Source organism: Syngnathus acus, chromosome 17 (assembly GCF_901709675.1).
Source record: "Syngnathus acus chromosome 17, fSynAcu1.2, whole genome shotgun sequence".
Taxonomy (NCBI): domain Eukaryota; kingdom Metazoa; phylum Chordata; class Actinopteri; order Syngnathiformes; family Syngnathidae; genus Syngnathus; species Syngnathus acus.
The window spans coordinates 3,207,194-3,234,079 of record NC_051102.1 but is presented as its reverse complement, the minus strand read 5'-3'; the positions used below and the strand labels follow the sequence as shown (position 1 = coordinate 3,234,079).

The following is a 26,886-nucleotide window of genomic DNA, read 5'->3' as shown; positions in this document are numbered from 1 at the left end:
ATAAAAAAAAAAAAGATATGATTAAAAGTGAAGACAATTTGCAATTCTAGCAATGACACACGAATTTGATGCACAATTTGTCTTTGCGGGCCACATAAAATGATGTGGCGGGCCGTATCTGGCCCCTGGGCCTTGAGTTTGACACCTGTGCAATAGACCCTGAGCAAAACTTTTTGTTTGAGGAAGTCTCCTGAAATGCTCAGTATTTTTTTTTCAGGTGGTACTTTGTGTAACAGGTTACATTTTACAACTCTGGATAATAATAATCATCTTTAATACTAACAGGCCTGCATAACTTATTTAAGCGCATGAATGTGATATCACAATTAGAGGGGGGGTGTAAACTTTTATTTTTGAAGAAAACACCGGAACTGTGGGTGGTAAGCTTGACACATTTACGTCAGCCACTAAGCGCAGGCTTGCTTTCGCCACTTGATGCCCGCCCACACATTGACGTTCACACATTCACACAGTCTCTCACACTCACATTCCGCCGGTGACTCTCCGTGGACATCGTCGTGGGTACAGGAAGGGACGTGTCTTTGGATGCTAGGTGTTTAGCGATGATGTGAAGAGCTGAACGAGGTATGTTTGTCTTGCACCTTGCAGTCGACTGGCGTTGGCGCGTGACACCTTCAGGACTGGACAGTTCCTCAGTAGCAATGCCGCGGTGGATTAATGACTCACCTCGCACCGGTGTTTGAACTAGGGCTTGCCTGTACGATAGTCGTCGGTTGTTGTATTTATCAACTCTATTCCCGTGGCTCGTAAAGATTCTTTAGCGTCACTGATGAGGTCCACCGCAGCGGCCGGGTTTTTTTTTTTGTTTCCCCCAGCATTGCTTGTGATCAATGGCTTAACGCCTTAAAAATGTCAATTAAGATTAATCAAACGCCCACATTTATAAAATGCTTTATATGCGGGGGATATTTTGACAAAACGATTTTAGTAAGTGCACAAACTCGACTCTTTAAAGTAATGACTGAAAGAGTTTCCCAGATGCTCGCAGCAACATTTCACACATGTATGCTCCTTATGTTAAGGCTGCATCAACGTCATATTGATTCACGTCTATGCTGTTTTTTTCTGACTGCAACGAAACAGCTGGGTGGAAAGGTTGTATTTTGAAAATAACGTTTAACAGGTTGTTGCATTACCGGGTAATTATTATTATAGCCTAAGCTCAAATGAAATTTAAGACTCCAGTGATGTCAAGTGTTATGTGGTGCAGCCATCCTTGGATTTGTCCGCCTTCTTCCGCTTCAGTGAGAAGTTGTGAGTTTGAGTCAGATTGTCGCCTGTGGCTGTGGATGAGAGGACAAGAGATCTGTCGTGCATGCTTCTAATTCAAGAGGACCAACTGGTGATAAGAATGTGGGTAGAGTGTCAGCACTGAAAATACTCTTTTTTGCATTCTTACAGAGTAATATGTCCCCACCAATATATTTTTAGTGAAGGAAAGCCAACAAAATAACTACAGGAAAAAAAAAAAAACATGTTCTAAAACCAAAAACAAATTAAAGAAAATAATGTTTCTGGAGGCGGCTCGGTGGTGCACTGGGTAGCACGTCCGCCTCACAGTTAGGAGGGTGCGGGTTCGAGTCCACCTCCGGCCCTCCCTGTGTGGAGTTTGTATGTTCTCCCCGGGCCCGCGTGGGTTTTCTCCGGGCACTCCGGGTTCCTCCCACATCCCAAAAACATGCTTGGTAGGCTGATTGAGCACTCCAAATTGTCCCTAAGTGCGAGTGCAAATGGTTGTTTGTCTCTGTGTGCCCTGCGATTGGCTGGCAACCGGTTCAGGGTGTCCCCCGCCTACTGCCCGATGACGGCTGGGATAGGCTCCAGCACACCCGCGACCCCCGTGGGGACTAAGCGGTTCCGAAAATGGATGGATGGATGTTTCTGGAATTAACTGAAATGGCACTGTGTTTGCAAAACTAATTAGGTAGAAATAATTTCAAACAAATGTGTTTTGGCTCATTTTAATAGGTGTTCGGGTGATGAGGCTGCACAATATCGGAAAAACATGCAATATGATATTGTTGAATGGCTGTTGAATATCATGAAATCGATATTATTTTGATATTTAACATGTACCTAAAGAAATGATATGTTTACTATCTTATGAAAGAATTGCTTTTTTTTCACGATGAAATTAGTTGTAATTAACCTTGCTAATGTTCAACCATCAGATGGCAATGCACATTTAAGTTTTAAGAAAATTATTTGCATATTGCATTGGACAATATTATTTTAGTTTAATCACGCAGCCTTGTCGGGTAATATAATTCACGGACTGTGTGTTGCGCAGCAATTCTTAAATAAGGCAGTATACTTTTTTTTAATTTGGTCTGAAAAGATGACTTAAGGATCTCAAATTAATTGATTATAAAGACGGTTGAAGCAAAATGTCTGCCTCGAGGATTTGTCACACCTGCATTATGTGGCCAGTTACCATGGATGCACAACACTCGATACAGAAGGAAGAGCAATGGCAGAGAGCCAATTTCACACATCATCAGTAATGAACAAACATGTTGTTAAATGCAACTCAACAAACATCGCTGAAGGTAAAGCACACGTTAACTGATTCAATCGCGAGTGTGAATATGTGAATGTATGAATCGTATTTGGTGTGGCCGTAACGTGGCATCGGTATGATTAGATCATATTAAAATGTAGAGGGCTGGAAACTAATTTGAGTGAAGTTGTAATACTTTTCAGAAAGATGCCAAAAAAGAGCATAGAGGCATCCTCCGGTGGTGATGAAATTCAGAAAGGAATGTGTGATGTTTAGGAATGGTGTGGGTGTGAGGCAATACTCGCTTTGTTCTATAACTTGTTACAAATGGGCTTTCCTTAAACACTATGATTGTGCTATCCTCTCTTTTACAATAAGATCAATGTTGTTCACATGGCTTGGAAAACATGTGCTAGCTGGCAGGCTTTTTTATTTAGATGTTCACGACTACAGTGGTGAGACTCCACAGGAAGAAGTGTGGCTGTGTTTAATTTTTGATATAACGGGCAGAAAATTTATTAAAGAAATTGCAGCAAAGAGCCAAAATATTTCAAATCTTTTGAGGTGTCTCTATCCTGATGACACGGACCAAAACAAAGAACTCCAATAATACTGGTCAACCAATTTTTATTTAATTTAAATGATCAGCGATGCAAGTAATTTTTCCAGAGGATTTTTTTTTCACAGATTCTGAATCTGTATATGAGGTTGAAATCTGGGGTGCAGCCTTGTTGTGCGCCATTTGCATGTTCTCCTTTTGCTCCAGGTACTCCCGTGTTCCAAAAATATGTGTGCTAGATTCAGTGAAGTAGACTAAAGTGTGAATTGTCTATTGTGTTCTTTGATTGACTAGCAACCAGCACAGACTGTACATGCCTCTTGCCTAAAGTCAGCTCGGATATGGTATCATAAGGAATATAATAGAAGTGTAATTGTTGAGTCAGGCAATGTAAATCCTTGGTTAAAATTGGGGCAGGACTAGATAAGCAGAATTGCTTAAACCTTTTTCCAATTTCGGCAAGTTAGGTGAAAACAGTGCATGAAATGAAATTGTAATGAATGGTGATAACGTACGTTCCGAAATAAACAAATCAAATATGTATGTTCTAGCTCACCAGAAGTCCTGACTACAACAAGCGCTGTAGAACATGGAATAGGTAAAATTGTGAGTCAATCTTTTTTAACTTCACCCCCTCACGAAAAACAACTTAAAATAACAGTCACATTGACAAGCCGTAATGAAAAATGAAAAAAAAAAAAAAAATTGTCATGAAGGATGCAATTCCATGCAAACCTCAGAAAAATAATTTGTGAAATGGTTCAACCCCAAAATGTCACCCCATTTTCTAAGGCCTCATTCAACCACGCTTTGTATGAGTCTGTCGTATTTCAGCCAGACTGAAAAACAAACAAAGCAAAAATGAAAATATAACATCCTTTTCTGCGGTACCGGTAATAACATTTATTAAAGGGGAGGAAGATGTCAATCAAGCTATGAACACAGTTTTAACTTTACAAGTGAATATGATTGGCTGGTGACCAGTTCAGAGTGTAGCCCGCCTACCACCCATAGACTGCTGCAATAGACTCCAGCACACCCGCGAATCTCGTGAGGATGAAGCAGTTCGGAAAATGGATGGATGGATGGATGGATGGATGGATGGATGGATGGATGGATGGATGGATGGATGGATGGATGGATGGATGGATGACACCAGCAAGACTTGTTGATGCCCTTCAGGTAGTTTCTAACACAACAAAACAAGCTAATCTGTATTATTATTAAAAAGATGCAAATTTGAGTGCTGCAATAAAGTTGACTGAGTATTCACCATTGTAACTGGAGAATAATGTTAACAATCCAAGGTGTCATCATTATCTTTAAAGTATAAGTCAAGATCTCTTTTGACATTTTGGTAGAGGTGAAAAAAGTCCAGATAAAATGAGAAGCTCTGCAGCTAGTATAACTGTTCTATTTGTGTCACCGTTTTCTCTTTGAAAGCCATGTCTTGAATAGGTGTATTTTGGTAAACCACAGTAAATTATATATTACCCACAGAAGTGCAGTCCAGCAGAAACACTCTTGCATTTTGTATTTCTTCCACTTTTAAAGTGGACTTTGAAACACTCAGTGTTCGGTCCTGCATTTCACATTCTTATATCAATACTCTGAGTGAAAAATCACTAGTATTTTATTTTTTCATGTATTTACCTTTTTTCGACTCTGTTCAGCTGCATGGTCACGCTGAATGAAAGATATTGTATATTTAATTTTTCCATGTAAAAAGCATTTGATTGCGGCAAGCAATTTTTTCTTTTTACGTTGCTCCGGGCTTTTGGTGTTTGGGATTACTTGTAGCCTTTTCTGGAGTGAAGGTTTAAGAGGGTTAGGTGGTTCAGCGCCATTCAGAGGAGGGATCAATTTTGCCATTAAACCCCTTCTGATCAGGCTCAGAAAACAATTTAGGGTTTTCACTTTGCATGGACTCATTTGAAATTCCCATGGAAATGTGTCCAAACATGTCAGGGAAGCAAACACATTATGCATGGTCATCACAAATGTCGGGCGATTGCTGTGCAAGCACATTGAGGACAGGCAGACTCGGCCCATCCATCCAAGAGGGATAGCCACGCAAAATCTTGATATAAAAAAAGAGACATCAAATTTGTAATATGGTTCAAATGTGTTAGTAACCCCATCTTATTTATGTTTCATCTAAATGTCTTTTGACGTATCTACCTCTGTTTTCACTGTCTGTAAGTTGTATCACGTTAGCATCAGTGCTATGAAATCTAAATGTCAGCAAAAAATATCTGCCAACCAGAAGTGACAGTGTCAAGGACATCAACGTTACTGTACAAGCTCTGCTGCAAAGAACTAAAGCCTCTCACCAACTGTGAGACATCTGCAGCATCATTAAGTTTAGCTCATATCTTATAATTAATCTCACAACATGCTATTTTGGCCAAGGCTGCGGTAGCATTTTTGTAAAATCCTCTTATAGATTTAAAAAAAAAAAAATACAATCGGGACTATGACATTCATCACAAGTTAAAGCATCAATCGATGAGCCCAGGATTTGTTACGTTTTCATTCACAAATCATTTATATGCTCTTTTGTAAAATCTGGGTTTTTTTTAGGGAAAAAAGTAGGGCAGAGAAAATCATTGGGATAGCTCAGTCAGATGGAATCACTTAAAAAGGATGAGGGAGTGAGGGAGGAGTTCCCCGTTAGTCACCCAGTTCTGGTGTTACACACTCACTCAAGAGAGATGCGGAAAATCCAATTTGGTGAGCACCCTATCACAGTGACAAAATACGAAGCCACAAAACAAGCATGTGAATTTAACAAAAGTTAAGTGAATATGGACTTTTAAGGAATGCAGCCATGCATAATTGATCAAATATTGAGATGTGTGACACTGTTTCCGTGACGGAATAAGGACGTGATACTGTATCACATTGACTGACCCAATGCTTAACCCAGTAACAATATTTGTAAAAAAAACAAAAACAAAACACTATATTTTACAAACACGAATTGTACTTTTCAGTTTTACGCAATAGTTTGTATTTCACAAGCTCAATTAAATAAACATTGATTGCAAATACGTACATGTTGTCAAACTTGGTACTTCAAATTAATCGTAAACTGAATGTTCCTTTTCCCAGAAGCTTTCATTGACTTTTTCTATAAATGGGACTTATCGATGCTTTGTAGAAGATATCTTACATTTCCAGTGCGCTTTGGAACATTTAGAAGCAAGCTGTCACTGTTTCTGGCAATGCATATTTATTCAGAGACTGTACAAACTCAGCGTGTTGAATCAGATTTATTTTGCATCTGTTGGACTTTTTCCTGTTTGTGAAGAAGACTTACTTGTTTGTCAGTACACAGAATGCAGCTTTTACATTTGAGCTGACATTTGGAGCTGGTGCACAAATCCTGTAGAGTTTGTACTTGCCTACAGTGTTAACATATTGTGTTGCATGTAATTGGATTACAGATCTGTGCATGACTGTGAAGAGGCTGTGGAGTGTTTTTTTTACGCATGGTATTTAATGCTGTGCTACACACCTTAGAGGCGCATATATGCTCCATTCTCAAAGCCATCACCATGCCTCTGGTTGAGATGTCTAACATAATCTACGTCTTCCTCGGGCTTCTGTGAAATCAGTAATATTTTGCCAAAAATGGGCTAGTGGACCCTATTTGGCTGTGTTACGTAAGCATTATTATTATAATTTGTATAAAAAAAATACTGCGGGAAAAACAGATCTATAACGCCATGTTAATTACGCCTATTAATTTGTACCCATCCAAATTCGCCATGATTTATGTGGTCTAAGGAGGCGGAGCTTCTAGGGCTGCGAAAGACCCAGCCTTGGAACTGGCTGTGGAATTTGGACACAGCTACTGTGCTGGTCTCTGATGAGACATTAGAGGGGCTTCTTGGTTTAAATTTGGCATCCTAGTGTAGGCTGTTCTAATTGGTGCAAAATAATGATGTATGTATATCATGTTCTTGGTTTTCATTAAAAATTGCTTCATTTTAAGAGCTGACATTGCTTACGTTTTCATACTTTTGATTCCATACTCTGATCAAATATTGATAATTGTTTGTTTATTTTCTTCATTTGTGTCATCTATAAATCAACCAATCAATCAAAAATCACTCTTCATCACTTCAACAGATTGAGCAATGACACTGAAAGAGAGCTTTAAGTCCTTTATTGCTCCAATATAGTTCCCTGAATTTTTGTTCTGTTAATAGTTATTTTTTCAGCATTGGTTTTATTCTACAACCAAGCAATATGAGCGTAATTACAGAAAGAATTCAAAGCAGTCAGTCTCCCACACTACGGAAACGATGAGAGAAGATAGGTGTCAAATGATTCACGCTTCTTTCGCAGTCATCTGGTCATTTTGGTCCCAACTTTTTCACACATCCCACGTCTCTGTTCCCTTATCTGTCTGTCTATTGTCGGCTTGACGGGGATGCACAAGTGCAAAATTATATTTTGTGTGCAGCATGGCAGCACTATGCACGAGGTACCAAGAGTGAGAAAATCAGGCATGTATCGAAAGGCAGAGAGCCGTAGAAGCAGGTGCCCACGCACTTCTCCTTATTCCTGTGCTAGGAAGGCTTGGTTGAATCACGTCAGTCAGTGGGCGAACTGAAAAGAGGGAAAAAAAGCATACACAGACTTTGACATACAGTCCTTTTTTTTTTTTTCTTGATGATAGGACGTCTTTCAAACGATAGGGAGACATTTAGAGACAAAAGGACAAAGAGGAAGATGTTAATAGATACATTCATTATTCATTACCCAGGCTCTTCCTTTTTTTATAGCGAGATAAAATGTTTTTGGCACCTCTAAAAGCTTTCCAGCCAGATAAAAGCATCTCAATTTTAAAAAATGTTGCTTTATTACGTTGACAATCATAGTTTGACCAGTTTAGAAATAGTGATTAAATATAATAATATAATATATATATAAAACAATAATAATAATAATAATAATAATTGTTTACATGTAGATGGAAAGGAGTAGAAAAAATGCTGAAAAAAAACATAATGAAGTTTTATAGTTACAGATCTGGAGAAAGGAAAGAAAGCGTCGAGGAAGAGTCGACTAGTTGATGGCTTGTATATTCGGGTCTCTGGATTGTTTGTCCACCCATTAAGTGAAAAATTGCAGAACCATATGCATTGTTTTGTGATCTGCCCATGCTAAAAAAAATATGATTTGGGCCAGACTGGTTAAGCACAGTTTAAATTCGAGCACCTTCCTGTATGGAGTTTACATGTTCTTCCTGTGCACGTGTGTCTTCAGTTACCTCCCACGTTCCAATATTTTCTGTAGGTGTGAATGGCTGTTTTTCTATTTTTGCCTTGTGACTGGCTGACGACTAGTTCAGGGTATACCCCGCCTCTTGCCCAAAACTCATTTGAGAAAAGCTCTCGCACACCCACTGTGCTCGCGGGTATGAGAGAATGGATGGATGTAACATAACAGTTGGCATGCATCAGCTTAAAGTGTCACACTAATTAACAAGTGTAGTGTCAAGTGTAATTTAACAGCCTCTTGACTCTTTATTTGAAATTAAATTTAGACTAGGGCACAAGTATCCACCTCCTTAGATTCTCCCATGGTAACACAAAGCTGTACACCACATAACAGAGAGGGAGCAGTGAAGCATTTGCATGAAACACAACCGCTCCCCGAAAGTCAGCTTTTATCAAGAGGATTATAAAAAAGGGTGAATTGTACGATATAAATTAATCAGCAAAATACACCCGTATCCATCTTAGGGCGCGGCCATTTTGCCACTTGCTGTCAACTGAAGATGGCGTCCCAGTGCATAGATCCATAGAGACGAAAACTGTCATTAACTGTCACTAAGCATCAAGGTGTCAGACAGAAGGTGTGATTTGATTATTATCAGTTTTAAGCAGACTTTGTGACATTTAGAGAACATAAATAAAGAAGGGAAAACTCCTCCAAATCAAACGTGCTGCTTGCTAACCATCTCTTTGCTCGATGGACAGTGCAATACATCCAGAGTGCACATTCACTATATTCTTTGTTGTTATGGCAACTAACTTGTGAATAAGAGCTGTCATGCACCTAGTGTTGCTGTGATCATACACCGTGTCCCCAAATGGATGTTAGATTTAAACCAGATAAGCATTTGTGTTTTATTCTTTATCTGTTTATTTCAAACAATGCATATTATTGCATATTAATGGACTATTGGTGATTTAAAAAAAAAAACAATGACTATATATACGTATATATATATGTATATACCGTATTTTCCGGACTATAAGGCACACCGGACTATACGGCGCACCTTCAATGAATGGCTCATTTCAAAACTTTGTCCTTATATAAGGCGCACCATTAATGCATCATGTCAGATTTTTAATCCAAATCAAATCATTCTCCATTTTATCTTTTTGATTTCAACTTCAGATGCAACAAATTACTTTATAATCACAAAATAATGATCCATAGTCTTTTTGATTCATGATTCATAGTCTTCAGCGGGCCACTTATGATTGATTTCATGACACAATGCTTCGGGCCAGTTTAAATTTAGGAATTTGGTCCATATATAAGGCGCACCGGACTATAAGGCGCACTGTTGGCTTTTAAGAAAATTTTAGGTTTTTAGGTGCGCCTTATAGTCCGGAAAAGACGGTATACATATATATATATATATATATATATATATATATATATATATATATATATATATATATATATGTATGTACGTATACATACATATGTATGTATGTATGTATGTATGTATGTATGTACGTATGTATGTATGTACTATGTATGTATATGTGAATGTGTATGGACCAGTCCACCTCTACTGTTGGTATCCAACTGCAGGCTGACTCAAAGGATTTTTTTCCACTAGCTTTCATTTAGCCTCAAATAACTTGATCCTAGCCCTATTTTCATTCCTCCTCACGCCTACACACAGCATTACCGCAGCAGTCTGGTACATGCCGCTCTTAATGGAAGGATGATGGTACAAAATAGGTTGGGGGATGCTAGTATTTAATCAGTGTTCTTTTTAGATGTAGACTTCCTTCAAAGTTAAAATCAGCAATGAAAGGATGACGACAAGTGCAGAGATGCTAATTCATGAATTGTACATGTTCTGTTACACAATTCACTGATTACCACTGATTGTTCTGAATATTTGAATGATATTTTAAAGTGGGGCTGTTTGAATCACTTCTTCAAATTTGTTATGGTTTATTGTCTTGAGTCCAATCTATTTTCATTTAGATAGTCTAATTCAGAACTTTCAACCCACAATCATGTATGTAAATCACATCCTGCGTTATTTTTTCAGAATGTTAAGAGAAACTCTCATTATTATTTGATAGCTAGGTCCATTTGTGATGTTAGAACTTTCTAAATACACCGTTTAACAACAATCAATTATCTGATAAATTTGTCACTTCAAGGAGCCAAATAATGTGTTGGTGTCTCAGCTATTATTGCCCATATTAAATTAATTAGCAATTGTGTGTTCCCCAAGGTTACTGTACTTGGCAGCGGGAGCCTGTCAAGGAAATGCTGATTAGAAAAGTAATATTTGTATAGCTAGAGCCATTCTCTACCTCTGATTCTATGCACAAAGCAGTTATGGAAATAACTAAACCGAATTAATAAGCTCTGGGTGAAAAAAGTACTGCGTCAAGCAGTGTTAAATTGATTATATGTTAGTGAGAGGGAGAAAAAGAACAAGCTACTACATTGAGCTACTTAATGTTGCATCTACCAGTGGAGCTGTCTGACTGTGTTAAGCAGTGTTTTCTTGGGCCAAGTCGGGCAGAGAAAGGCCAGATACATATTCCATAGTTCTATCATTAATACAAACATACACTACACCGCTGATATGTATTTGAACATTAGTTTTTTTGTTTTTAATAAATATTCCCTTATTTAAATTATGCCTGCAACACATTCCAAAAAAAGCTGGGTCAGGTCCATAATTTCTTAACTATCATGATGTTTTTATGACAGCTCATCTCAAGTAAATTGATTTGAAAGTGAGCTATTTTACAATAGCATTTACAGCTCAGCTGCCATGGTATGTGTCGTTTGTCATGCCCACTCATCTTTGTGAAGCACAACAAAACTCCTCTATCATTGTGAACTCCACTATTTCTACAAGATCAAATTCCTTGTTGATGGACTCACTGCCTTGCAAAATGTCTTACCTCCTTTATTTTCTTCTCTTTCAGAGTCTGAAGCTCTCCTCTCAGGGAAAGTCAGCCAGCGCCTTTCTGTGAACACGGGCCTGTCTGGCATCTCTCATCCGCATCATTCCTGTTTTGCATCCACCCTTCCCTCCCCACATCATGAAAGGCCTTTCGAGTAGCCGGAGTCACCATCATGTGGTGTCCTATGAGCCATCATATGATCCGCTTGGTCAGCATGTTGACCGCAAGCCATACTTGATTAGTCAGATGGACATGCCACTTCCTATTGCTGTGCCACATCCAAATGAGCTGTCCTACTACAATGTTCAGCGTACCTCATACCCCTCTGACAATACCAGCATTGTCCCATATGGAACCTTTCCTAGACGATGCCATTCCACCTCCTCATCTCACCATCCTGAGGTAAAGGATGAGTGTATGGCCATGATACCGTATGTAGGAGGAGGAGGAGGAGGAGGAGGTGGTGGAGGCTATGGTGGTAAAACACCCACCCGGGTACCACCAAACTTTGCAGACTCGTTTGAGCATCAGCCATCATTTTCCAGAGATGGTTATCATACGCTCCAATACAAACGAGGAATGTTGGCCCAGAGTGGGGGCACGGGGTCCAACGCCAACAATGACAGCCCAGGGAGGATTCGCCATCTGGTCCACTCAGTCCAGAAACTGTTCACCAAGTCACATTCACTGGAAGGGCCACATCACACACAGTCTGTCAAGGGGGCCAATAATGGGAGTGTTAATGGTGGTGTTGGTGGTGGAGTAGGTGGTGGTGGTGGTTCAAGGGCAAGTCCAGAGGGTGACGCCCCACCGATGGGAGGGCGCCAGAGGAAGCGCAGCAAGAGTCGTGAGCGCTGTCGATCAGCGGAGCCCAAACATCGAAGCCACCACCATCATCACCACCAGCTCCACGGCTCAGCATCTGCTCCGGGCTCTGGATATTGGAGTTCAGATGATAACCTGGAACGGGAGCTGTGTCTCTACCACCCTCACCACCACCAACCACCACCCTCGCCTTCACCCTCCATTTCCCCTTCGCCAATAGCATTGACAATGGGTCGGTACCCTGTCAACAACCCTGACAAGTTCCCCCAGCCACAACAATACTATATGATGGACCCTTACGGCACAATCAGTGAGCACCCACACACCCATACACATCATGGCCACTCACACCACCATTCTGCACTCAAAGCCTCCCGGAGCAACAACGATGTGAAGTACGCAGCGCCATCCTCCTGTGTGCCAGTTAGTGGTAGCAGCAATAACATCGGTGGCGGTATCGGTGGAGGAAGTGGTCCCATGCTGTCTCTGGGTCTGGTGGACGCGCCCGTCGTGAAGAAAGGGGCATGGTCGTCGAGCTTAACGGTGAGCAGGGCCCGAGAGGTCTACACCAACAACAGCAGCCACAACCAACTCAGAGCCAGCGCAGGATCCGCTAACCTAAACCTAGATAGAGTTCTAGTCAAACCTAGGGGCAGTCAGCAACAGGAGCGCACTTGCCATTTCCTACAGGTAATTAATTCCACTTCAATTCCAATCCACAACCAGTCGATTCACCCCTCTCCCTTCTGTTGACCCACTTCGATTTACCCTTCATCATTGACAATGTTTCCTCTGAGCCAGAGGTATTTAATCCAACAATCACATACAGGGGCCAAACTAATAGAAAACTTCCTTGCTAAAAAAAAAAAATCATAGTTTTGTGTTTTCGAGCTGATCTTGCCTGACAGCTGAATGCTCTGCCACCAATTCCACTTTTTCAGATTCTTGGATGCAAAAGTCAGCCTAACAGTTTGTCATGGTCAACAAGTATGCATCTTAAAAGCTAATTTAAGCTTAAGAGTGTTTTTAGCCTATACAGCATAAAATAGTTCTCTTCTTCTGTTTTGGTATCAACTGGCTGTTAGCAAAAGAAAACAGGAATAGAGACCACTTAAACAAGTAAACAAATGCCTCAGCTCAAATACATGTCTTCTTTCCCCTCTGAAATTAGTCATGTTTGGGCAAAATCCCAAGGTTTGATACTTTACATCCTGATTTCATTAGCGTTTCCACTTTTGGGTGCATTGCCAAGATGCACAAATTGTGAGATAATAGCAGAAAGACTTTGCTACTGAATACAGCAAACAAAATCTGACAGTAGATTTCTGTGAATGGACATTAACTGTCAATAACACTAACATCTGTCTGAGCCTAGAACATTTTTAAATAATCCTTTTTGTTTTCCTTTTATTCATTTGCATTCTTAGTAAAACGTACACCCAGAGACTTTGGCTAAAAATGGTCTTACTGCAAAACTTAATTTGATATAATCTGATATCCTGTGATGTTGTTTCGGCAGGTATGCCGTCATTTATTATCGTAGATAATTTTACGTGAGAAACAATTAGTTCCACCAAAGATTGTACTGTATTTTATATAAAAATCAAGACTAACGACACATAAATAGATCCTACTAAAGCAAATAGTTTGGAGGACCTGGACAAGGTTTGTGCACTAGTCCTACTATCATACATGGTGGAAGTAAAAACAAATTACTGTTCAAATAACATTTCTGCCATGACCCCAAAATACATTTAAAAAATGTTCACATCTTGTATTTGAATCACAATAGTGCCTACAGCTTTTGAGGGAACATTGTAAACCTTTAGATTCCCCACTGCCACCTTCTCCCTGACTCTCATTCACATCCAGGCGTTTTATGCACCTCACCCCCTGCCCCCCACCTGCACCTCCTTTTGGAGAGCCTCTTTTATTCCTTTTCCTCCTCCTCCTCCTCTTTACACCATTTTAGTTCAACAGAGAAGTAAGTGCGGTCAGTAGCAGCCTTACTGTCTGAATGCTAGGCAATAACATAAACTCATGAAGAACAGCATCTTTCCTCCTTGTAAACATCATTTTTTTAATTTACTCTCAGTTGTGTTCTGTTTTTCAATCAGCTAGCTTCCTTTTTCCTTATTGTTGTTGTACTATATATTTTGTACTCTTTGCTTGTGATGTGCGGTTGGTTTTGTTGAGCTGGCGTTAGGGCGATGTAGCTTGGGCGTTTCTTTCACTAAATGGTAAATCAAGAATGTTTGAGAAAATGTTTGAGAACATTTTAGTTCAAAGTGAAAGTCTATAGCGTAAAACGCAATATATCTCTGCACATGCGTCGAATTTTCTTCCTTTTGCTATTTTGCTAGACTCGAATTGTGCCTATTGGAGCCTTTGTGCGCGCTTATGGGATGCAAATACCAATCCTCGCCAATCCTAATTTGCATTAAAATGAGAGCGGTCGGGGGCGCACTACGAGTTTGTCGTGCTTCACATTGCGGAAAGACTCGCTGGGGTTCGTGCAACATTGGCAGTTAAACTGCAACATCTCCCCTTAGGGATGATGGAGTCGGCTGTGCATGTGACATTGGCAATGGAGTACCCATTGTCAGGCTATGTGTGAACCACAAGCTCCTCCGTAATAGCGGCTGGTATTAAGATATTTTGAAGCTTATTATTTCTACAATAATTCAGAAGGATTACCCCACGCTGGTGTCACATTTATGAATGGAATAAATATGAAATAAATGGCGACAGCTCTGAATCTATCTGCCTCCGCCTCAATTCCAAATTCCCATTGAGGCATAGTGCAGCTAGCAAATTTACAAACACACCAAATTATTCCATTTTATGAACATTTTTATTTCACGTTTCAATAAAATTCCAATCGTAATTTAGAAATATGATAAAACTGTTATTAGCGTACTAAACACTTTTCATTGATAATTTTCTTTCCCTGTTTTTGTAAGCCTTTCAATCAAACTCCGTCTTTCTCTTTCTGTCTTTGCGCTAAAAAAAACCTCACACTTAATAATCAACTGTTTTAAAAGAAAATAAATGTTCCAGAAACTGTTACCATGGATATTGTCAGCTAAGTCTTTTCAGTAGAATAATTTCAGTAGAACAGAAGGTTCCTAACATTACTTACGACTTTTAACGAAAGGTTACCATGTTTTTATAATAGTCTGAGTGACACTCATAAAAATCACGCACAAAATGACACTAAATAATTATCCTTCGCAGTTACAGCAACGAGTTACATAATGCAGTAATGCTTGGCCATCATTGTAAACAAATGCAAGAGTTCTGCTTGTGATCAAACATGAATCAACATTTTTCAAACATTAGTAATGAAATCCATCAACAGCTGCGTTACTGAGTGTTCGAACGCTCCTCAGCTTTTTCAGCACAACAAGTGCAGGCTGCAGTGGAAACGAGAACTGTGCGTGGGTGAGAGGCACCGCTGATGATGCTGCATGCAGCTGGTCCTTTCCCCGCACTCGCTTTTTATAGCCAAACTGCTCATTTATGTCTCTTTTACGTCACACGCACACACACACACATGCACTTATAAAGAAAGCAGATCCGTTCATCCTCTTTTCCTCGGTGACTCACGCATAATTAGTCGGAGTAGCAGTGAAATTCGCCTGCTGCTTGTCTCCTTCATTGTCTGTCAAATTTACACTACCCAGTATGAAGGCAACAAACACTTTTTTGACACATGCCTCTGGCATTACACCCACTAGCACTAATATTTTAAAAACTGAAGAATTGTAATGGTGGGAGTTACTACTACACATGGCGTGCTTAAAGATAAAACAATTATTATTACTTTTGTTGTTGAATAAAATAATTAGCATATGGCTGTTCCAGTCTTTCTGTATTTTGTCAGCTTGATAGTGGGATACAGAAATGAGGGAAAAATTGCCATCTTGCCAATCATGAACGAAAAAAAAGAGAGTCCTACCTCTCTCAATAGGACTGGTACTAGAGCCCAAGGTTTGTGTGGAGACGAGCCCAATTATTTATACTCAGAGCATCTCGACCTCACACACAAGCTTGGGCTCCTTCCTTGTTCACCATCGAGCTCACATCGAAGCTTGTTGGAAGCTTGCCATTTCAGGCCCCATTGGTATGGGCCCAGGTAACAGGTGCTCACCCAGGACCTGTTCTCCATGTGTGAACCTCCCAGGGACTTAAAGCCCCAGAAAACTTAGCTCCTTGGATCACACAAATCCCTCCACTATGATAAAGTCACAATTGAGGAATGAGTGGTTAGGATTATTATTATTTGTCGTTATTATTATTGTGAAAAAATATATATTTGTGTATCTACTGGAGCAGGTTAACATTAGAAAATAGACACTAGTCTGACGAGTGTGATATTCTTATTATGCACTTTCTTATGCTTTTGCTAGTCTTTCGCCAGTATGTTGATGAACTTAATTGACTCCTGGAAAGCAGATGTCCAAATTGCCCTTGGAGAAATTTCAGACCTCATTCTGACTTACTATGAAGACACACACACACATACATACACACACACACACACACACACACACACACAGTTTCTACTGTACTCTCCTAATTAGCCAACAAATGATACCATAACTGCATCATTGTTGGAAACAGTGGACATGGGAACCATAATATCCTTTTAGTCAATTCTTTTATTCAGCTGTTAGGCCAATTTATTTATTTTTTTGCATGTTTTGAATGATATATGTACCAGCAGGGCATTTTAGTGACTCAGGTTGGGAGCAGCAATGCCGACAGCAGTGATGGTAATTGTCTGTTGTTCTGCACGAATTACCAGGTACCTCAGGATGAGTGGAGCGGTTTCTCTCCTTTGGGGAAGGAGGATGACATTCCATGTCGAAGGATGAGGAGCGGCAGTTATGTAAAAGCAATGGCTGAGGATGACAGCGGAGACTCAGACGGGAGTCCCAAACCTTCCCCCAAGATGCAGGCACGACGTGCCAGCTACTTGAAAGCCACCCAGCCATCACTGACTGAGATGACCACTCTACAGTAAGATTTCCTTGTATTAGTTTTTAGTACAGTGCACCTTGCATTTATCGACATTGTTTGCATCCCTAAGTTTGCTGAGGTGCAATATTTCATGTATAGGTTTTTTAAGCGCCCCCTCAAAAAAGTGATACGTACACAAGGAAAGACGAAAGAGAAACATCACACAAAATTACACTCTTATGATATTGCTACAATAGTCGAAACTATCCTTTGTCCAGTTTTCATTTAACGCACTGAAACTTATACTGTGGAATGATATTTATAATACACAAACACATGCTCTCAGAGCTGTCCTTGGTGCTGAAACGCTCTCTGCTTCTCTCTCTCTCTCTCTCTCTCTCTCTCTCTCTCTCTCTCTCTCTCTCTCTCTCTCTCTCTCTGTTTCTCAATAAATAAATTCATTCAAGACTAGGTCAAAATTATACTGTACATGCTTTAAAACAAACGTTCCTACTATGTGCTCCGAATAAAAAAAGAAAAAAAGATAGCAAACTCACACCTTTGTTGGCATGAGATTATTCATAGTCTACTCTATTGTTTTATATTTGGGGTTGCCAAATCCCTGGAAAAAATAAATAAGGTAATTGGCAAGGACAGTTGACCGGATTGCCTTCAACCTTCCAATGCAACCTTTGTTGTCTCACACACAGGATTTCATCAGAACATTCCCCAAAGCTACAGATCAGGAGCCACAGCTACCTGCGTGCGGTGAGTGAGGTTTCAATCAATCGAAGCCTGGACACCCTGGACCCCAAAACCCTTCTCGACCCCAAATCGTTGCTGTCCTCACCCCAATACCGCTCACGCAATGAAAGCTACATGAGGGCCATGAGCACCATCAGTCAGGTTAGTTGTGCTGTTGAACAATATTGAGCAACCGATTTATTAAATTATTTAAATTTATTAAACCACCACACACATATGTTCATTAAATAGAAATATTAGGGTTGGATTATTTCTTCTCTTATTGTAGTTTTTTTTTTAAGCTGAATGTTTTTCAATTGGGTTAGGCAATGGCGCACTGTTAATTCACAATTTCAGAGAACATGGGAATTCATTTAGCACACGAAGCAGCTGAAATTCACTAAAAGTTACAAACTTGTTTACCCACGCTGTAAGGTAGTAAAGATTATTCTTTATGAACATATATACTAAGCCTTCATTTGCACCACCTTTCAACCTTACCTTACTTGTATGATTTCCCGCATGTGTCCTCAATAACCATTTCCTCATTGCACCTACCACTGCTTCTATTAACTGTTCTAATAGCTCGATGGTGAGGTAATGCCTCCATTTCATTGGGAAAACAATAAAATCTAAGTTTAACAACTTGAGGGTTTTGTAATGCACAAGGGATCCATTCAATTGACTTTATTGCAAAAATGAAGACAGTTAATTGTGATCTAAAAGGATGGCTCCAGATAAGTTGTTGCAATTGGCGCGCTTTGTTCTATATTTGTGACCATCCTATTCCTTTCAGAATTACCATTTGCCAAAATCCCAAAGCCTGATTAAATTGGCACATTTGTAGCAAATTAGTCTCTATAATGTTTGGAAGGGAAGTATAAGGCAGTGCATTCCGATTTGTTCTTATCCCTAAATCGACGTACAATTCAGTATCCCATGTCACATCATGACAATGACGAAGCAGAAACAAATATTGGATTTTTAAAAGCAGTACCCAGAAGCACATACATGCACTATGTTTATTTAAGGGAGCTGGAAAACACGAGTTGTCTTTTCCCTAAATAGTATGCGAAAAACTCTCATCTGAATAAAAATAAAATACAATAAATACATATTTTACAACAGTATTAAAATTTGACCTTTATTTCATTTTGTGTTTATCACATATTTGGCTTCAAGGGTAATATTTTGATATTCCTGATAGGGACATTAATAGAGACTGAGAGCAAGGCTCCATAATAAACTGATATGGGTTACTGAAAATGTATGTTTAAAAAAAAAAAGGGCTGCAATCAATGGATGCCCTACTAAGCAGTTCTGCACTAATCACTAATAAGCACTGTCTTCCAATTGACCAGGTCTCCTTCTTCTGAGTAAATTAAGATTAATCAGTGTCCTTTATCCTGATTTTTCTCCCCTTTATTTGTCCCTTCTTCTTCTCTGTCTGCATATGCGTTGGCCTCTTTCTCTTCAGTTGAGTGAATTGGAGGTGAATGGGCAGATTGAGCAGGTTTGTGAGCAGGTCTACAGCGAAATGCAGGCTCAGGCCATGGAGGCTGCTATGGACAGGATGGACAGACTGGACAGGATGGATAGGATGGACAGGATGGATACCATGGATACGTTGCCCATGCCAGGATGTTTCCGAATGAGGAGCCACAGTTATGTAAGAGCTATTGATCAGGGCTGTGCTGGGGAGGAAGAAGGAGAAGGAGGAAGACCTTTGCTTCTGTTGCCATCCTCTCCACCACGCACATCTGCCACGACTGTCAGGACCATCCAGAGCAGCACAGGTAGGATGCACTGATGTGTGATGCCTTTCCTAACGCACACTAAAATAATATTGTAAAAAATATCATCATCCATGACATTCAAATAGCATTGCCCCAAGGGATTTTGTGTTTGCTGTTTGGGATTGTCTTTATCTTCAGTCTGTAACGGTTGACCTACATTCCTTGCTCCACCGGGAATTCATCTACAGATACATGTAGAGCCACATTCACATGTTCTTTTGCAGCCCAACAGCACAGTGGAAACTGAGCTCTTCATAGATGAATGGACATTTTATTGTAAATGTTGCATCAATGACCAGTGAACTGAAAAGTACCCTTTAATGCCCTACTGCAAAAGTAAATTATTGCTACAGGACCTTTTCTCATTCTGGTGGTTTTTCTTTTTTTCTTTAATGGATTAATTTACACATTATGCAGTGGAGTGAAACTGTTGGTTTAGTGATGGTTTGAAATGACCACTTAATTAGTAAATGATGGCCACGTCCAATTGAATTCATAAATCTAACCCTGATTTAAAATGCAAAACTATTTTAACATGTTTTAATAAATTTGCAGTGATTTTTTTTTTTTGTCTAGACAATTATAACCAGATACTACAAATCAAAGTGAGGTCACCTGTTGCTCTGAGTGAGGTGAACCTACCGGAGAACTGTGGATTCATGTTAAATATATCTGACGATTCTCAAAATGGAATTTCATTTGGCCCTTGCAAGAGATCATAAAAATTCATTCCGAGACTCTGAGAAGCAAGAGGCTATTTCAAGGGCTTCGATATCAAAGTTGACTTCAGTGAACCCTTAACATTGTGCTGATTCAGTAAAAAAAAAAAAATGAAGAAAGAAAAAGGCTGTCCTGACCTTGTCGAAAAGTAGCCTATTATGCAGTAATTCTTCAATTGTGACAAGCCTGTTTGGTCCCGGGAGAAAAAGAGTGAGAACAGAAGGATGTGAATAAGATTGCTTCTAAATTTAACAAATATGCACAAGAAAGTGCTTGGGGCCCCCTTATGGCCAACAGTCGCATCACAGAACCAGAAAAGGGACAGACATCAAGACAGACAGACATCCATGCCTTGTGCACAGTCAAGCCCCAGGGGTAGAAAAAAGTGTGTGTACGTGTGTGTGTATGTTTGTGTGCATGCATGTGCTTACTCATAACGACCTTGAATATCCTTGATTTTTCCCATGTTGGTTGACCTGGCTATTGATTATTACTCTTCAAAGTATTCTGGGTAATTTATTTATTTTTTCTAATGTAGTTTCATCTTGTATCACAACATATAAGAAAACTCCTCCACCAGTGCCACCGCGAACCTCCACCTGCTCAACAGCCTCTAAGCCCTACATCTCTATTACAGCACAGAGCAGCACAGAGTCCGCACAGGTAAGCAAGCAGCAGCATTCTCAGTCTAATATGGCTGTCACCAAAAAATCCATGTGGACTTGAATTTTCTGCACAGTAGAGAATGTATTAGTTATGAGGTCGACCCTGTCTGGGCAAACATTATTGACACCACTTTATTATTATATGTAGACGCTAGGGATACCTGAGGAAGTACATCTTGTTTCGTACCAAACAAGCATTTCTATATCTGGTTCATGTTTTTGAATACCTATCAGGATGCATACATGGAAGAAGAAGGACCAAGAGGTGACATGACTATCCAATCCGGACTCAGTAACTCAACTGAAAGCATTGACAGCATGAAGGCTTTGACTGCTGCCATCGAGGCTGCCAACGCACAGGTGGGTTGCTTATAGTATTTTTTAAAGTACCGTATTTTCCGGACTATAAGGCGCACCGGACTACAAGGCGCACCTTCAATGAATGGCCCATTTTAAAACTTTGTCCTTATATAAGGCGCACCGGACTATAAGGCACACCATTAATGCATCATGTCAAATTTTTAATCCAAATCAAATCATTCTCCATTTTATCTTTTTTATTTCAACTTCAGACGTAACAAATTACTTTATAATCACCAAATAATGATCCATAGTCTTTTTGATTCATGATTTATAGTCTTCAGCGGGCCACTAATGATTGATTTCATGACACAAGTTCTTCGGGCCAGTTTAAATTTAGGAATTTGGTCCATATATAAGGCGCACTGTCAGCTTTTGAGAACATTTTAGGTTTTTAGGTGCGCCTTATAGTCCGGACAATACGGTATGAATATAAATTGCAATTAAGTTTTATCTTTTCTTCTGCAGATTCATGGACCAGCCAGTCAGCATGTCAGTAACAGCACTGTGACAATCAACACCCCTGTACCCCCAGTCTTTAGAGGTCTGATTGTTGAAGACCACCATGATGACTACAGGAAAGAGGCACTCAGGAAGGGCACATGTCTCTCCATAGGTATCCAGGTATTGAGGGCACACAGAAGAGACCTGACCTGATTGATCTATTGAGCATAGATTTTTGTGAAAATTAGTTCACCAAATAATTAATGATTCACATTGGATGCACAGTATTATGTTTTAAAAAGGAGCAATTCCTGATAAAGTCTTACGGATGGGATTTGGGGTACCCTGCAGGTGGATGGACCAGAAGAAATTCTGGACCCAGAGGATCCATCTAAGTTCACCTCGGTTGGTGTGCAAGTGGAGGATGACAGAAGGTGACCACTTGTTTGCTTCTTGTATCATTACACAATTGAATGACTGCTGTTTGTTTTTCTCCGCTGGTCAGGTATCGTCGCTTCCAACGCTCCAACAGTGTGACAACAGCTGTACAAGTAAGATACATTGATCATTATGACTATCTTTTGTACCTTTACATCCCTTGCCTATTCACGGTTAGGTATTTGCGAACCTATCAATTCTCAGATTTTTGTTTTTGTGGGGAACCATTTTTAGTCACTTGCTGAAGAACTGAAGAAGCTAATTGAAAACTAGGACTACGGCAATACTTTTTTTTATACATTCACGATTTAAAAAGAAATATACCAGTATTTGTGGTGTGGTCCGCCCCTATCCCCCACGATTAGCGGTGCATTACAGTACGCAACTTTCGACCATTCGCCAGTTATTTAGCATATTTATATTGTATAATATTATTTTTGGAACACCTCTATCGTGGTTGTTTTAATAGATTTTTCGAACTTGGCGTGACAGACGTTACCTTTTGCACTCTTTTGTATAATTAATACGATGAGGACAAGATTTTAGGAATTTCACAGTGAATAGCATGCTTGCTATTTAATAATTCATACTCAAAAGCACTTCACGTTTCACCGAGCATGTGATGTGGTCTCTTAAAAAAAGCCATTCGAGATGTTTTATGGTCAGCTGAGATCTGGAGATTTTAGCATTTAAAGCACAGAATTGCCTGGACATGTGTAAAAAAATATAAAAAATATTCGACAATGTGTAAAATGATTGTGTTAATTGTGATTTGTTTGCCTCAACTAGGCAGATTTGGACATGCCGGGCCTGCTTGACACCCCTCTTGACTCCTCTGACACGGACTTAGAAATCCTGTCATCTGGTGTACTTTCTCGTCAATACTCCCGCGATGCTGCTTCCTCAACTGTCAGCATCCAGGGCTCAGGGAACCACTACCACGCCTGTGCCTCTGATGAGTACGAGGATGTGGGCTTTGATCCATCCATTCTTCCCCCTCCAGACCCTTGGATAGATAGTGTCAGTGATGAGCCACCTGATGTCAGCTTCAACAGCTCAGCTATCTTAGATGTAAGTAGGAAATCATTTGTAGATTGATGATTTTGAAATCAGTCTAGAACAGGGGTGTGAAACTCATTTTTTTCGCGGGCCGCATTGTAGTCATAGCTTCTTTCGGAGGGCCATTATGACTGTCAACCCAAATAAATGTATGAGCACCTCATATTATATACAGTAAAAGCTACAAAACAAACTGACAAATAACTCGTTTTCAAATCAGACGAGTAAAAACTGGTCAAATATTTTAAAAAAAAGATATTATTAAAAGTGAAGACAATTTGCAATTCTAGTAATGACACACGAATTTGATGCACAATTTGTCGTCGCGGGCCACACAAAATGATGTGGCGGGCCGTATCTGGCCCCCGGGCCTTGAGTTTGACACCTGTGGTCTAGAAGCAAGGACTTAATGAAGATGATGAAAATCAAAAAGAGGTCAATTAAATAATATAGTAAAGTCAACAGCAAAGGGACAGATTGATAACAGACATGGATGAGAACGATGAGAGGAATAATAGGCGTAAACATCATTTTTTATGAATCAGAAATATGCAGTAGTATGCCGTGGTTCTGATGGAATACGATCAGCTCGTTGCTCTCTTCTGTGTATCTGACAGGTGGTGCAGAGGTCAGTCTGTCAGCGTGATGGCCGATGGTTCCTAAAACTGCTGCAGGCTGAGACTGACCGCATGGAGGGCTGGTGTCAGCAAATGGAGATGGACGAACAACGTAATGACATTCCTGAGGACGGTATGTATCTGATAAGGGACTATGGCGTGCATTTATTAGATTTATTAGATCTAATATGTTATACAGTATTTTCCGTTTACTATTCCTTCAGTGTTTTCTGGTATATACATCTGTTTCTGTGGTTGTAGTTCTGGGGAAGATGAGGAGTGCCATAGGAAGTGCTCAGCTGTTGATGTCCCAAAAGTTTCAGCAGTTTAGGGAACTATGTGAGGAGAACTTGGTAAGTGGAACATTTTTATTTATTCTTGAAATTCAAATTATTCTACGATTGCTACAAGAGGCCTTGCCAGATTCTGCAACAAATCTACTGGAGCTTTTCTGCTGCGCTTATCCTCAGTCGGGTCTTAGTCTTTCCTCTTTGTCCTCCACTTTCCATAGAACCCCCATGCCCACCCTCGTCCTGTAGCCTCTGACCTGGCTGGTTTTTGGGATATGCTTCAGTTGTCCATTGAGAACATTAGCCTCAAGTTTGATGAGCTTCACCAACTTAGAGCCAACAACTGGAGACCCTTAGACCCACCTGAAAGAAAGGTACACAAACAGAGCCACAACAGGGAAGATATGTATCATGTCCGTTTGTCTAGTCTTGATAGCTTGCTTGAGAGCAACACTAGACACAAAAATGGGGACTCTATAGATATTGACCAAACGTTACATGATTGCTCCCTTTCCCCAGCAAGACCTCCATGTGGGACCTCTGGAGGTACATTTTAAGCGTGGACGGGAGAATATGCCCCAATATTTGTCGCCGACTATAATGTTTATAGGCTACTAATATTGTAACGTTTCCATGCTTTGGCAGAAACTTTACATTCTTAATTCTACATTCAAACTTTACATTGTTAGTAGTATAATTGCAGAAAATGCAATATTTATTTTATTTAAAAAGAAAGATGGATTGAGATAGTGTTCAACGTATTAAGCATGGCCACAGAACAAATAAACTCGTAACTGAAGAAACCACTGTGGTTTACGTTTATAAGGAACCTTTCAAATATCACTTGTGTTGAACTATTTAAATGTTTTATTTTCTACGTTTGCAGGATTCCATAGAAATATTTCTTAAGTGAGGTTTGAATAACCTTGATCATAACTATATATTAAAATACTGTAATGTTCATTTTCTTTGCAGTTCAATAACCGTTTGATCACTTGTTACGCAATCATCTCCACATGAACATGTAGTAGGCATGCTATCTTCTCACTAACCATGCAAACTGTCGTCATCCACAATGATAACTGGTATGGAAGGTGTTGGTTATCATTTCCTGTGTTAGAAGTCAAGCCATTGCACTTTCTACTACTTTTTAAGATGTGTTGATTAAATTTTGGGTAGATATGTTAAGCATGATAATGTACGTACAAAAGGCTGTAAGTCCATATCATATTCATCGTTAGCGTAAAAGTCAAACGTGACTAAACTAGACCATTTTTTGCATTTCATAGCATTTCGATGACTACAAATTAGGGTAAGCTAAAACACTAAAAGCTTCCCTATTTCTGTTCAAAATTTAACAAGCTTTGTTGACAAAATAGTTGTAGCTGATTATTGACAATAAGGTGCATGTGTACGTATGTTAGCCATATTAAATAAGGAATATGGTTGTGAAGTTCTTCAAAAAACTCAACGGCAGCCTAAGTTAAAGTATTTTGGGGTGTTTTGTTGTTGCTGCTGCTTTAATGCCATCATCGCAGTCTGACTGTTTTTTGTTTATTTTTTATCTGTTGCTCCTCAGCAGTATCTGGCTTTTCATCATACTCACTTATGACTCTAATGGCTTCCTCATTTGCTCTCATGGCCTTTTTTTTGTTTCTTGTGCTTCTTTGTTTTGACAGTGAAGGCGCTTGCAAACAGCCACGCATCAATCACCACAAGAAACACCACAAGGCCTTAACCTCTCTGGGCCTCCCTTGATCCATCATGTCTGTCCATCCATCCATCTAACCACAGTTCTCTCTGCCCTTCCTTCCTTTCTTCTGACATTCTCTTGCCTCACCATGTGTGGCTTTCTGTTCTGTGCGTTTTGGCAGTTAGTGTCAAGGTCAATGGATACAGGAGGTTTTGGCTATTTGTTTTTCAATTATTAATCAATGCATGCAGAAACGTTTGTTGATAAGCTCAGTCAGTCAGTACTACATTTGAATTTATTCATACAACATTAAAATAGGTATAAGTGTTTATCAAAAACAAGACAAACTGTGCTAAGATATTAGACACCATTCCAAAAAGCTCTGCTTCAAAAATAGCAATAATTCAGTTTGTTGGGGGGGAAAAATGCCATAAAGGATTGTAAAATTCCTCTTAATTATTTATTACCTCTTACCTAAAATCCCCAAACCTGCAACTGTCATGTTCTCAGCACCCTTCACAAGTAGTGCATGTCTACTTCTTGAAATGTTCTTCCCTCCCTTCCTTGCCACCCTCTCCCACTAGGAGAGACGGCTTCCGCCTCCAGTACCAAAAAAGCCACCCAAGGCCCCGCTCCACCACCCACCTCTGGCCAGAGATCGCTCATTGGAGAGTTCAGAGAAACAGCGACAAGAGGCTAGGAAGCGCTTGATGGCCGCCAAAAGAGCTGCATCTGTGCGGCAAAACTCTGCCACAGAGAGTGCTGACAGCATTGAGATCTACATCCCTGAGGCGCAGACAAGGCTATGAGGACATTCCTGAGCAGTAGAGTCCCTACACCATACACAACATTACATATTGTTTACATGTCAATTATTGCGTATAAAGCCAGCGGTTTATTAAGACTTATCCAAACCTGAAGAACGCTACTACTCCAAGGCCTCAAGTGTGTGATTTATTTATTTATTTTATGAAGCCATGACTGATATGCTA

General features: G+C 39.8%; 1 protein-coding gene across 4 annotated transcripts; it reads left to right on the top strand.

Annotated features, from left to right (window-relative positions):
• Window positions 1–420: 420 nt before the first annotated feature.
• dlgap1a (discs, large (Drosophila) homolog-associated protein 1a) lies at window positions 421–26,817 on the top strand. 4 transcript variants are annotated; one of them, XM_037276097.1, is made up of 15 exons: window positions 421–585; window positions 11,300–12,793; window positions 16,914–17,128; window positions 17,779–17,836; window positions 19,290–19,608; window positions 20,867–20,991; window positions 21,228–21,353; window positions 21,822–21,977; window positions 22,149–22,231; window positions 22,303–22,348; window positions 23,025–23,306; window positions 23,912–24,044; window positions 24,173–24,264; window positions 24,423–24,575; window positions 26,479–26,817. In XM_037276097.1, the coding sequence occupies exons 2-15, from the start codon at window positions 11,417–11,419 to the stop codon at window positions 26,701–26,703; spliced, it is 3,390 nt and encodes a 1,129-aa protein (XP_037131992.1). In that variant the 5' UTR covers window positions 421–585; window positions 11,300–11,416; the 3' UTR covers window positions 26,704–26,817. The 4 variants fall into 4 exon arrangements, with proteins under 4 accessions (XP_037131992.1, XP_037131991.1, XP_037131994.1 ...); XM_037276096.1 differs by having other exon boundaries at window positions 17,779–17,974; XM_037276099.1 differs by having other exon boundaries at window positions 17,779–17,974; window positions 25,881–26,572.
• Window positions 26,818–26,886: the final 69 nt, after the last annotated feature.

What these genes read in the sequence shown, in the direction of transcription:
- dlgap1a (XM_037276096.1), top strand. Translation starts at nt 11,417, where the DNA reads ATGAAAGGCCTTTCGAGTAGCCGGAGTCACCATCATGTGGTGTCCTAT. An exon ending in CAAGTGGAGGATGACAGAAG is followed by an intron (nt 22,232 to 22,302) that starts GTGACCACTTGT and finishes TCCGCTGGTCAG; the next exon opens with GTATCGTCGCTTCCAACGCT. An exon ending in AACTATGTGAGGAGAACTTG is followed by an intron (nt 24,265 to 24,422) that starts GTAAGTGGAACA and finishes CACTTTCCATAG; the next exon opens with AACCCCCATGCCCACCCTCG.